Raw genomic sequence first — 13928 nt, 5'->3', positions numbered from 1 at the left:
ACAGCACTCATGTCAAAATATGGAGGTAAGGGGAAAAAGAACTAAAATAATAGATTGCTGTAATCGGAGAGATTCAGAACTGTATTTGAACTTCAGTATGGTAATGGCACGTAATTAAGCAGGAGGAAGTGTTTAAGTAATCTGAGCTTTGCCTCCCTTTGGGAAACCTTCGAGGAGCCTGAATTTCAGAGAAAGGGGTGCTAGGTGCTCTCTGATAGCCAGATCCTTTGAAGATGCATCAAGCTGCGTATTCAGAAATAAATATCACACAGTACCAGTGATTTAAACACTGAGCTCCTCCTATTTTGCTCAGTGGGTAAAAGATGGTGTTTACAAAATGCATAGCTATGAACTGTCCTGCTACCTTGTCTTGCAGTTTTTAATTGGCCTTTGGAATAAGTGTGTGGGGAAAGGCAGTGAGAATTTCTCAGTGTACTGACTTGGGTGACTTCATCTGAGAGTCACTGCTGTGTCTGAAGTCTATGTTGAATTGTATTTAGGGAGTACCTGTTAAATGTTGCTTTTCTTTAAAATGGACTTAGCAGTGGTAATTCTGCATAAATACTGAGCACAAATAGACTTCCTTTGTTATAACTATTATACTGTCTAAAACATCAGTCTGCTAACCTTTTCTTTGCCTTTTGCAGTGAGATTAGATTTAATTCATAACTCTGAAGATGTGTATTATAATGTCTGTGTGTATATCATTAAGATGTGCACATTTTGGTAAAAAGGAATATCTTCAAAAAAAGCTGGCAGAAATTCTACAAGCATGTGAAATACCACTTCTGCAAGCAAGATAAGGATTAAATTTCATAAGGAGTTCTGAGTAGCTTTTGGACTCTCGCTTTGGTGGCGGCTCACTATTCTCAGCAGAGATCAAAGTAGTGGCGGTGTTTTTATGCTACGTTTATGTTCTCCCCCTCGCCAGCTCCTCAGCGCAGGCAGGGCTCAGTTGGCATCTACCACAAGACCGAGGGCCTTCACTTTGCTCAGAGCTTTGTTGTCTTAGGGAGTTCTCCCAGGGCTTATCCTGTCTTTAGGAGAGAGCAAGTGGGTTCCAGCTGTGATCTTGATTCTACTTCTGGGTGAAGGGTGAAAGAAAAGAAGTCCACCTCTTGGTCTTCTGGCAAATCTCCTTGGCAGTGTGGAAACTTTGTTTAACCAGCTGGACAGGCTTTCAGCCTCCTTTGAGAACTTTGCCTTAGACTGAGAAGGCTTAAACATTGTAAATCTGAAACAGCTTCCTTAATTTCTCCCAAATTTGGTCTGGAATATAGCCAGAGGCGAGATGCTGTATTGAAATTTAAACTCATAGTTTGGATTTCATATAAAATTTGAAAATTTGGTAAAACTTCTAACTAAAGATTGGCAGCTATTTTTCTGAGAGTTCCTCATTTGAAATGATCATCTCGATGGCAATTTTCCGAAGATGATTTTTCTTTGTCATCATAATTTGTGTATAATTCTTGTGACTTACCTCTAACATCCATACAGAAAAAATACACTGTCTTATTTTGGCTTCAAGAAAATACATTTCTGATGGCCTACAAGTAAAAAATCTGACATGCTAGAGTTGTTATTTAAAGTTTATACTCAACAAATGGTTTGTGAAGAAGATGCCGCTATGTTGTATTGCCACATAAGAGGAAGAGTAACTTATCTGAGGATGACTGAATATGAGGAAGTAAATGACAGAATGTATTAGGTAGGGAAAAAAAATCACATTCCAACTTAAATTTCTTATCCAAACCATAAAAATCCCTCCCTCAGGTTGCATAGTCTAAGTAGACTCTTTAAAATAGCCTACAATAAATTCTGCTTCTCATTCATAAACCTACCCATCTATAAAGCCTCTTTTCAGAAAAACCCACCTGTTCAATATGCTTCCTGCAGTTCATTTAAAGCTCTCATTTGTACTCATAAAGATTCATTCGTTGCTGTAAATAATGCATATGGTATACTAAAAGAGGACCAACACTACCGTTTACAATCTGAATTAAACAATTTTGTCTGATCAAAGAAGCGGTCTCATTCCTAGCTTGGCCATAAGCCCTAAGGGTCTTGTTTGCGTGCCTTTATTTATCTTTGCCAAACTGTCCTACAAGGATCTGAAAACCAAGTGAACCAAGCTGATTAAATTTTTTCTCTCTGCCTACTCACAAAGACTGACACTAGCACAGGCACAATTGTACTGAAGCAAAAGTCCATCCCTAACCTTACTCTAAAATGCACTTGGATGATCTGTCCTTTTCTCAGTCCCACCTTCTAACCTTTCTAATCCAGAGAGCTCATCTCTCTTACGCGTGGCTCTTACAAATGCCTGTGATTAATAATGACTGTGATTCATTAGCCTGCGCTGTTTGCGTTGTTTCCCCGGTGGGAGCATTTACTGTCTAGGGATAGCCCATGATTACTCTGCCTTGTGGAACAGTAAGATGCTTTCAATCTAATGTGCTGTCCATGTTTTAGCATAAAATAATATTAAGGCATCCACATAATGGAACTGTCTGAAGATTCATTTTATTAAGCAGTGAAAGAAAATGTGTGTGTGTGTGTGTTTGTATGTGCAAGGGAAACGTCATCAGCAAATCTTTTTCACCAGAAATGTAATTTCAGAAAATGTTTCACTTAAAGACACCGCTATATGGAGGTGAAGTTCTTTGGATCTGAGGCTGAAAAATACTTTACAGCCAACAATCTAATTTGGCACAATTAGCTTACTCGAATCACACACGGCCTATTCAAAATAGGGAGGAAAAAAAAGGAAACAGAGATAGAATTATTTTATGTATTCCATTTTGCACATTTTTATTTTAAACGCAATCTACTTTCAAGTACAAAGCTGCAGTGCTCTTAAAAGATTACTATTTCAAGTTGCTTCACATACCTTAACAGAGCATGTAACCTTTTTGCATTATATGATCAACTTTTTGACAGTACAGGGCCAGCACAGCTAATGGAATAATAGCCTGCAGGGTCCAGCTAAATGATATACGAATATAATCAACCTTTGTGATGACTATTCAAAAGTAATCCCTTTAGCTTTCAACTGCAACATATATTTCAACCAGGCGAGGCCATATGAAGAAAATCTCTGCAGACTCCACTGATACAATATGGCCTTCATATCCCCACAGTGTGTTTGCTGCTCACAGTGAGTTTTAAATTTAAGGTAATGGCTACTGTATATTCATGTGAGCATAGAACAATACCTTTGATTTGTTGGAGAAATGTAGCATTAGCTACCAAGGGCCCTATTCAGTAAACTTTGACACAACCCTTATATATGGTTTACTGCTTATGCTAAATGGAATATGCCTGATAAATATGCTTTGCATGCCCAAATTGTACAAATTCATTAATCTTTATATTCATAAAACCTCCGAGTACAACTGCCTTCCTTACAAGTGAACCTAGTCAGCATGCGTGGCTAAACATGTGGGCCCAGACAGCTCTTAAAACAATCATTGCATCACTCTCAGCTTATCGAGACAGAAAAAAATAAGAAAACCTTCTACAAGGATGGGACATGCCTATGTTGTTGGCTGTCATATTATTTGCTCCTGCAGCTTTATTGCTACCTCATTACATCATACTACAGATTATATAACTGAAAACAGCTGCATGACCTTTAAAAATGCAAGTAATTTTTTAATGACAATAATGGATCATTGCTCATCACTTGCATTATGCTGGTATGATAACATACCATACCCATCAAATCACAGCTAGGGTATAAAGGATACAGTGAAATTTTCTTTCTCTCTCCCCCTTCTGGGACAAAAGTACAGTGTTAGGTAATAGTGACCCCGAGTACATGACATCCGCTGTATCAAAGAAAAAGAGATGTAACAAAAACACTGTAGTGCTTTAAATGACTTCTCTTGCTTATACGAAATAGTAAAAGTTCGCTCACATTAGCAGCATCTGCAAATGTTTTGTTGCATGCATACGTGCCCATATATATATAAAAAATACACTGTTGACTTTTGAGGCATTGTATTTGAATATTTTATGCCACTTGAGCGACAGAGGATAAGCAGGGGAGGACATAGACTTTCTCCTGTTTGTAGGCAATGTCACTTGAGCCCACAGCCATTAGGAATCCTTTGCACACTGCAGCAAGGAGTTCCACCAATGTGTCGGCCATGCACAAGCAACTCCCACTCTGTCTCCAAGCCCACCAGCTGCTGTTTTTGTTATATTTTACCTCATTCTTTTATTGGAAGAGATGTTGAAAAATGGTTCCTGCATCACCTTCTCCATGTTACTCTCATTCTTGCTTTTCTTGTCATCTCTTCAAAATATTGCCTTTCTCTTTTTTGAAAGAATTTTCAGCTCACTTCATCAGTTTGTGGAGCTTTTCAGTAGAGTTCTGGCTTTGAGTATTTTCTCATCTCATGAGCACGCAGTCTCAGCAACGCAGGTGTGGTCCATTTTCTTTATAACCTTTTGAGATTAAGTTGCCTATAATGTCCTGTCCTCTAAGTCGTTGATCATTGTAGCTTAAGTCTTTGTAGCTGTGGCTTTTATTATTTTCTGTGACTTCTCACTAATTATATTCTGAAAAGGACTTACGGTTCTGCTTAGCTGTTCTCCTAGGAACGTAATGAAATAGCAAGGTTTTTAAAAGTATAGCAGTCTCTACATAGACACATGTAAACAGCAAAAACAACAGAGATGCCTATTCTAGCTGCACGAAAGGTTTGACCAGACAATTTTAATTATGTTTTACCAACAGCACTGATAGTGTGACAAGAACATCCTATTATGATTAATTATATTTGCATACTGTAAATACAAATTACTGTTTATTTCTGTATTTTACCCAACACAAAGAGATAGAAGGAGAATGCTTGATGGTGTGATCTGCGATGGTATACATGTATGTATACATGATGTTTTTATTGTCCCCAAATAGCAGAAAACTGCCAAAAACATATTTACGTCTCAGTATTCCATCAGTTATCCTTGATATGCTTCGTATTTGCTGAGAGGGTAGAACTGTTTATCAGGCAATAACAGTTTGCTGTCCAAGTGCAAAGGCAAAAGGCCAAAGGGTGCGTGAGAATAGCAATTTATGCTATATTCCCCATCTATCACGTGCACCTCTCCACTGTTTCTTTGTATGTGTCCATTTATGGAAGATACATCACTGTTAGAGACACACTTTCATGCGTATTTCATTATGAATACATCTATCCTGTACACGGGTAATTACATTTTTGGTTTGAGTTACCCACCAGTCTTCCATGGGTGAGATACAGAGATCCTTGTATTCAGTTAGAGTTGGTTGGTTGGTTGATGAATTGGATTGGGTTTTGGTGTTTTGTTGGATTTTTTTTTTTTCCACATATTATGCTGGCAAAAGTATTGCCATTGATGTACTTCAGGAGTGGTTTCAGAAAATGTTACCCGAATAACTACATGGTTAAATACTGAGCGAACCTCTAAGGTATTGCTCTGATACAAAATGAGATTTCATCTGATAACTTATGCTAATTTTCAGATATTCTTCATACATGTATTTATCCCATTCCTATTTGCATACAAGTATGGGTGAAGTTTGAGTTAAAAATTATGCGTAATAAAAGCCCGTGATATGATGAAATATAAATTTTGTTGAGTTTTGAGACATAGTTTACTTCTGCTCCAAACTTTGCATTGAATGTTGCTTTGTATCTCCACTGCAACAGTATAAATATTTTGGAAATGAATTAAATTAGGGTGCTATGTGGGAACCACTAGCTGTAAGGCAGAGTCCAGTTTTAGACATCACACGGCGGAAAGGTAGTGACAAATAAAAAGGATCCAGCTAAGGATAATACAGAGGTTAAAAGACAACTATTCAGGAGACTGCATTTGCTTATCCCTTTAAGAAAAATAATTAAAAAATAAATTATTTTTGTTATTATTAGAGGAAGGAAAATAGTCCTTAAATCAATAAGTTGTTGTGAAAGAGAACAGCGTTTCTTTTTTCTAAACGTCTATCAAAAGTAGAACAAGAAAAGAGATCAGCTTTACTTGCAATAAATATTTCTCCTCAGTATCAGGGAAGAAACTGAACTATAACAATTTGAAGCATTGAAACAGAGAGATTCAAAATGTTGTGAAAGGGCCTTCATCAGTAGGCTTTGAGAACAAATTTGATGAATACGTGTCAGTTACGGACTAGGTATACGTGCACTTTCTTTGTTTCAGGATGTGAACCCATCAGTAGTTTCCCAAACAGGAACCAGTTCCCCAGGGATGGCATGGCTGTAACTAAGCAGAGGGAGGTGTGTTGCTGGGGGTCACTGGGAACAAAGCAGGAAGCTCAGTCCCGAGCAGGGAGTTCGGTGCAGGAATGGAGCAAGGGCTGAGGATCACAGGCCGTGGGATCAAGGGAAGCATCTGGCTGGTAGTAATGATGGAGTCGAGCAATTGCCTTGCAGCCAGCTGCTGTTTCGGCCGTGTCCCATTAGGAGTACACTGCTCAGAGATGGCATCCTTTCTTATCTAAACTCCTCACCCTGTTCTGCCTTCTGCACTGTTCACTTTTGCCCTAGACAGTCCTCTGGCTGCCATGCCACCTTTCAGTGCTGTCTTTGATGTCACCCCCCAGATACATCTTGGTTGTTGGCTCTTCAGGGGTTCCCACCTGGATGTGTTCCACAAAACCAGCCCCCCTCTAAGAGCCAATGCTCTGGAGTGCCAGAAGAAAAGAAGTTCCCATCAGTTATGTGATTCAGAGTCTGTATTTTATGTGGCTCACCTCACTTGTTGTCTAGGATTACCCTCTCTGGTGACTTTCTACTCGGTTACATATTTTTGAAATAAACTTTCTAAGCTACTACTGTTAATAGGAATGTTGTGAGCCTGAAACACTAACGTACTTTTGTTTGTTTGTTTTTAATAACAGAGCTCGATAGAGAAACAAGCCCATGTGAGCCTCCTCCAGAAACAAGCCCCTGTGAATCTCTTCCAGAGGCCCAAATTCTAGATCATTCCTGGTACAGTATTTGCTCTTAATCCATGTTCTTTTTAACAGTATTGTGATTTTTCACAAAATGTCATTGGTACCAAAATTTAACCAGATTTTGGCAGCCAACTGCGCATCAACTGTTGTACTGTGTCTAACTAACAATATTTTTCCTGCTCGTAAGTAAACAAATTTGCGTTTTCTTCACTTTTTTTTCTTATTTTTTACTGTTTTCCCTGGTTTTAGAATTCAATTGCTTTTGATCATATAGTTGCTTTAAGTTTACAGAAATAAGCCTTTGAGACAGAAGCAAATCCGTTAACTAGATGCTGAAGTCAGACATAAAATAGGTAGGTATCAAGAAGTATGCATAAACTTACAACACTTTGTTATTTCTTATTTTTCATTATAGAAAACACCTTTACTTACAGCAAAGCTGGTAGATGAACGTCATGAGTTCAGGAAGATCTCCGGAAATTTGGGCAACGAAGTAAGAACACTGGTGGAAGTTTTATTGTTTAAGTAGGAGCACGTTGTTGCAATATAAATATCTGTTAGCTCTAAGTCCTTATATGACCGATGTGTTATGTGTGGCTCCACGTATATATAAAAAATAGCTACTGTCATTGAAATAAATGCAAAAGGAAAAAGTAACGTAGAGCAGCGTGCCTATTGTTTGTGACACTTACTGTCTTTCAAAGTGTTAAGATACCAGGCATCCTATATGCCTGCTGAAGTTCATGGGAACCCAAGGTTCTCAGTATGCTGGAAGGTCACTTTCTAAATGTCTGGATGTCTTCTTTTAATCACAAATTATTGCCCCATTCAGATGAAATAGACTCCAACCTTATGCCTTATCCGTGGAGCTTCCCATAATTTTTAGCATCTGTGCTTAACGATCGTGGCTCAACCATGACCTGAATAGAATAGGCAACAGGTTCCACTAGTGATCCACAACAGTCTGACTCCCATGGTCTTCACAGGTGACAGCTGCTGTCACTGTTAACCCCAAGAGCAGCGAAGGGACAGAAGGTGGTGGCTATTGCCTTGCAAAGCATATGGCAAAGCAGAGTTTGGAACCTGCAGATTTTATTTAGGAAAATTGATTCAAGCTTTTATAATTTCACATATTATAAAGTTTCACATATTATATGTATACATAAATACGAATAATTGACCTCTCCTGTCTTTAAACAGAGGTTTCCAGAGTCAGAGTTTGAAGCAAGCTCCATTGGATCTGTAGTCAGTTTCTATGACGGTCTTTAAGCAAGCAATAGGTTTTGCCATAGTAATAACTCAATTCGTTGGTTTTCTTCAGAGTTGCAATCTGAGTAACTGGTTGACATGTGACAAAAGGAAAACAGGACCATGAAATAAACATAAACAATAGCAGTATACAGTTTAGTCTTTATATTTTAATGCTATTGATACAAAATTAAAAAAAAAATAGAAAAACCACACAGAGACTGGAAATAACATCTGAAAATCACATTAATCTGGAAACTTTTCTAGTCATAAAAGGACTGCTTTAAGAAGCTACTAATTTTAGAGATTAGTAATTTCTTTTATGAGAAAGTTGTTGGAAAAAAATGAGGTATGTGAATTTATCATCGATAGTGGAAAAAAATACGCATATAAAATCTCTTAAGAAATGTTGACATTCTAGAAAAGCTGGTTATCAATTTTTCAAGGACAAGTTTCTAAATTCTTAACTTTCAGACCTCGTGTACATTTTTACAACTGAACGTTGTTTGTACATGTCCCAGAAACTTGTTACGCAGCTCTATTAAACAGCATCCATCACTAAACTTTTCCAATCTGAACTCACTGCTCAGTGATAACTTGTATACACTTGTGAGGAAACGGTCACAAAATTCATCCTCTAAATTCTAAAGCATTAGCTCTCCCAAACTTCTTAAGAGTTCCTGTTAGTCATAAAGCTTTTAATTAAAGTAGGGGGACTTCTTCCATCCTGTAATGATGCAATGGCAAGCTGTGTTCTCCAGAGCCAGGAAGCTCCAGCAGAAATGTTTATTGAGCTGTGTAACCCTGCTGTCCCTCCCAGGAACTCTGTCTGACAAGTAACTGCTTTTGGATTTGGATTTCGGTAGGTTTCACTGTGCGTGTATCTGATGGCATTGGCTAGCGATTCCTAGCAGAGGGAAAGGTTGTCCTCAGGAAAGATTGTATTAATAATTATGAAAAGCGTGTTTTCTAACCATTAATAAGGTATATCTTGAAGTATTCTTTTTCCAAAACAGTGTCTTGTTTGATAGTGTATCTCTATAACGCTTCCATATTTTCCACACTTATACCCATAGGTGAATAGAATTCATGTGCTGCTTCTTGAAGAGAAATAAAACATGTTAATGAATATTTCCATGTCTGAGTCTTCTTTTGACACAGATGTGTCAGACAACCTTGGGACTAGAGCAGCTTCCAGGCACGGCTGATCTGGGTGAGACTTAAGCAGAGTGAGTCCCTACCTGAAGACTCTGGTAGGTGGTGTGAGTGTGCAGCCCTGGAAGAATCGCTCCGTTCTTTGTAGTCAAACAGAGGGAAAAAAATCTGAAATTCTAGCAGGCATCCAGTCTCCATGTCAGCTCTGTAGCTGGGCCATCTGCAGTATGGGGAGACAGAAAGACAGCCAAAAACAGATCTTCAGCAGCATGTGGAAGACCCAGGAGTCTGGTCTGGGGACTTGCCGCTCTTAGGAGGGAAGCAGCAACAGCTCCTGGCTCCTGCTCAGCTTTGAACTGAGAGGTAGGCCTTGTCCCTGGGAGGTAGCTTCTTGAAATACCAGCTTTCATGACTGAACAATCTCATACGAAGAGGTACGGCACCTCTGAAAGGCTGCTACCCCCAGCACTGACCTATTCTGTCGCAGAGCATTGCAGCCCCGTCTTCCTGAGGGACTTGAGAACGCAATGCTCCATCTGGCCACAGGATCTCTGTTAGCAATTGGATTACTTGAATATGGACTTAGCTATGTTTCTAAAAACATCCTGTAGGATCTCTCCCCAAAGCACAGTGTCTGCTGTTATTTTCTCCCGTTCTCTTTCATAAGAGCTCTCTGCCTCCCGGCTCCTCAGCATGGCTGAATCAGGAAATCAGCTCCTCTCCTTCCACACGACATCACTGTGTGCTCTCTGGGCAGGTCAGCTGGTGCCGTGCTCACAGTGCAGATGAAAAGTGTTTGTGATAAGGGAAGTTCAGGATCACCTGACTTCTGACTCCTGCTCTATCACAGCAGCCCCTTCAACTTTAGCGTTCTGAACTGCAGAGAGCTTTTATATCCACCAAGCCACGATGCTCTCAAGGAGCTCTGTATTAGATATTAGAATATTTGATGAATGAGAGCTTTTGCATTTACATCGCCCCTTCCAGCTTCTGTTGTGGCAGAGCACTATCACCAGAGCATTTGCATTTTGCAGTGCATTTGGCAGAAATGGCTGAACAACTGCCTGAGATGGGGACAGTTGTGCAGAAAGATGCCAGGATTTATGGCACCTTGAATCCTTCCTGTCATTCTGAAATGCAGCACTAACAGCAGCATCCAGCTGCTGCTGCTGTAGGTGCTGCTGGTTGTGGCCACTCACCTGTTTCAGTTTCTAGGTTTTTTTCCTCTTTCTTTCTGCATTTAGAATCACAGGACTGTGGAACCTGCCTGGAGAATTGCTTTCCAAATCCACCTCTGCCAAAGGAGATAAAAACTAAGCTGAGAGCGTGTCTGAAATAAAAGAATAGAAAGCTAAACAAACATATTTGCAAAAAGCATGCTTTCCTTAGTCACCGCCTGTGTTCTTCCCAAGTCCTTCATCCTGCTGTAGGGAGCTGCTGTGTTTCCATCAGTGAGACGATGCGTTTCCCCCGAAAGCTGCTGGGTTTAATCTCACCATCAGATGATGTGATTCATTTCTGCAGTCCCTGTTGCACATTTCTTAATATCAGACAGGAGTGAAATATCTTCAGGACTGAGAGTGGGAGCTGAGTTGACTATTTTTTTTTTCAAAGGAAAAAGATGCTGGAAATATATCGTGGTCTTCATCAACTGGGGGAGCAGTGAAACCAAGGCAGGCTCCTGAGCTGCATGCAATGAACCTGTCAGGACTGAAGTGGGCTTCCACACCCCAAGTGACAGCCCTCAGGGTTCTGCCATACACCAGGCATCTCTCAGAGCACTGGAGCAGCTGTAGGAGCCTGGGGATGTCTGCATCTACCCATGGCAGGGTGGAAGGGGCCTGGACCCACTGCCCACTGCATGGCATGTTCCCCCTCACAAATTCAGCCTCCCCGTCACAGACCAGATATTTGTATTCAGGGATTCTGAATTTCTACCTCTCATTATCTTCGACACCTTTAACGTGCGAGTATTCATAAGCGTTCTGTGAGCCAAGTAAGTTTGTTTTGTAGTTTCAAGTGGTTCTGCCATCTCTGGCTGTTCTTTTGCATCCCTGCATAGTGATCACCTATTTCTGGACAAAGTCCCTCTGTACAGGGCTGCTGAATCACGGCCCGAACCTCTGATTAATCACCTGAGGCGAGCAATGAGTCAGCCACGGGAGCACAGGTGAAGGCAATCCTAGACCCATTTAAGAGCTGACTGCCAGTAGAGAAGGATCTCTCTGGAGATCTGTTCCGCTGGAGTCTGTCTTGCGAGCCCAGGATAGGGTGAGTGACTTTTTTTCCCTTACTCCAATATAACAATTACATTAGCCAAGCTCCTGGATATACCGTACCGTCTGTATATCTATTGGTTATACGTATACCATTTGTATATCCATTGATTATGCACCCTCCCGCACTTTTTTTCTGTTTTGTCCTGGCTGAGTCCTTGGCCAGGAGCCCAATCCTCTCTTCACACTTACTCACATCTGCTATTGCTGCATTTCAAAAAAGACATTTGGGCTGTTGTGTTGCTAGGAAAGGTGAAGCTGTTCTGTACTGCTGAGAAGGGACACAACTCGCTGGCTGCATGCGTATGGGAGGTGGACCTGCTCTGTTTAGCTGTGCTGATTTTCCTAGCTGGTTTGCTCCTGGCTTTCGGGTATCGGAAGCCTTTGGGGATGAATTTGCTCTGCATTAAGTGGGATTTTGGTCTACCTGCATTTCTTTGTAGCTTCCTTCACTGTAATCTTGCATGGTGCTGAATGAAGACTTAGTATAGCTGAGAAGATCATTCGTGCTGAGCTATTTGTAATTAAGCTTTGCTGCAGGCAACTGATTAGTACAAGTTACATTATGCCCTCAGAAAAATGAAGGCACGGAGCCCAGGACGCCATCGATCCCTGTATAGCAGGGTGCAGCTGAACGCCTGCAGGTTCTGCCCTTCAGAAATCCAGGACCTTCACCGCCAGGTCTGCTTAAGGGACATGCTCACAGAGCTGAATATCAGCCATAAACCAGTGATGCTCTCATCCAACATCATGCACAACTGCCTCCCCATTAACTGGAGGGCACCCTGATGTCTCTTTAATAGGGCTTAGCATTATTTATAGCAATTTACAGGTGTGCTGCTGGAAGACCAAACCGTAAATCACCTCAAACGCTTTTCTGTGATGAAGTGCCTCTACATTATTGAATAAATTGTCCCAACATGACTGAGTGATGCACAACAGAAAAACTTGCCACACAGATGTGATGTGGAAAAGGCCACAATCCCATGTATTTAGTTTAGATGGGTAATTGCAGCTGATGTGGTCTTTGAATGATGTGAGGAAAGATGGAGCAGCACCTTCTTTCTGGAAAGCTGGAGCTGGCAATAAGCTACTCAAATTGTATTGCTCCTTTTTCTTGTACTTAGAGGTGGGTTTCCTCCTTCAGTGCAGTGTACCGTTATGTGCTAAAGGGCTTCCTTGTTTCTTTACCCAACCTGGGACACTACAAGAAAGATATCGAGGCCCTGGAATATATCCAGAGGAGGGCAATGAAGCTGTGAAGCATCTTAAGCACAAGCCTTATGAGTAGTGACTGAGGGAGCTGGGATTATTCAGCCTGGAGAAAAGGAGGGGGACACCTTATCACTCTTTACAACTGCCTGAAAGGAGGTTGTGGTGAGGTAGGGGTCGGCCTCTTCTCCCAGGGTACGGCAATAGGATGAGAGGCAACTGCTTCAAGCTGCGCGGGGGGAGGTTCCAGCTGGGTATTAGGAAACATTTACTCACAGAAAAAGTGGTAAAGCATGGGAACAGGGTGCCCAGGGAGGTGTGGAGTCACTGTCCCTGGAGAGGCTTAAGAAACGTGTGGATGTGGTACTGAGGGACATGGTTTAGCAGTCATGATGGGATGGGTTGGTGGTTGGACTAGGTGATCTTAGTGGTCTTTTCCAAACTTGATGATTATTTTTAGATTTTTTTGGCAGTTTAAGGACCGTCCAGCACAAAGTACAGAGCCAGTGCCTTTTTCTCTGGTCAGGCCACTTCCCGGCGAGGCCCAGCAGCTGACACCAGCAGCTAGGTCTTGTGGGCAAAGGCAGAACCCACGGGCAAAGGGGTTGTATGGAAGGGAGAAGGAAGGCTGGGGACAGGATAGAGCAGTCAGTATTAGTGCTTCTAATTGGGGCCTTGAGATGGGCCCTGGAGTCACACTGGGGGCTGTGGCCGTGCGTCTCTGTGCCTCCTCAGCACACATTTGAAACCCAGCTCCATGAAACCAATGGAGCAGAGAGGGAAAGGGCTTAAACAGGAGCACATCGCCACAGATCGTGTGCAGCAAGGCAGCTGACAGAGGGGCAGACTCCATGTGCATCCCACACAAGGGACAAGGCAGAAAATCACATGCACACCTGCCCCAGGCAAGAGGTTTTATTAATGCTCCATCCCCGGGAAAAGCATCAGTCAGACTTTGTGCCTGATTTGACACCACAGAACCCAGCTAAAAGCCATGAACCCACCGCTGCTCAGCCCTCCTGCTGCAGCCACCTGGGCAGGCTGTGCTACGTCTGGGAGAACTGCCCTTTCTTCGG

The 13928-nt window shown here is 41.5% G+C and overlaps 1 protein-coding gene across 13 annotated transcripts in view; it reads left to right on the top strand.

The window, feature by feature from the left end:
• TTC29 (tetratricopeptide repeat domain 29) overlaps positions 1–9344 on the top strand; it is a 317361-nt gene extending 308017 nt beyond the window's left edge. For all 13 annotated transcript variants that reach the window (XM_085222176.1, XM_085222178.1, XM_085222186.1 and 10 more), the window contains 2 exons: positions 6905–6995; positions 7377–9344. In XM_085222176.1, coding sequence (XP_085078302.1) covers positions 6905–6995; position 7377 — 92 coding nt within the window. In that variant the 3' untranslated portion in view covers positions 7378–9344. The remainder of the gene's footprint in view (positions 1–6904; positions 6996–7376) is intronic.
• The last annotated feature ends 4584 nt before the right edge of the window (positions 9345–13928 follow it).

Source organism: Meleagris gallopavo, chromosome 4 (assembly GCF_905368555.1).
Source record: "Meleagris gallopavo chromosome 4, MGAL_WU_HG_1.1, whole genome shotgun sequence".
Classification (NCBI taxonomy): Eukaryota; Metazoa; Chordata; class Aves; order Galliformes; family Phasianidae; genus Meleagris; species Meleagris gallopavo.
The sequence above is the reverse complement of the archived record's forward strand: the minus strand, read 5'-3'. Positions and strand labels throughout refer to the sequence as shown.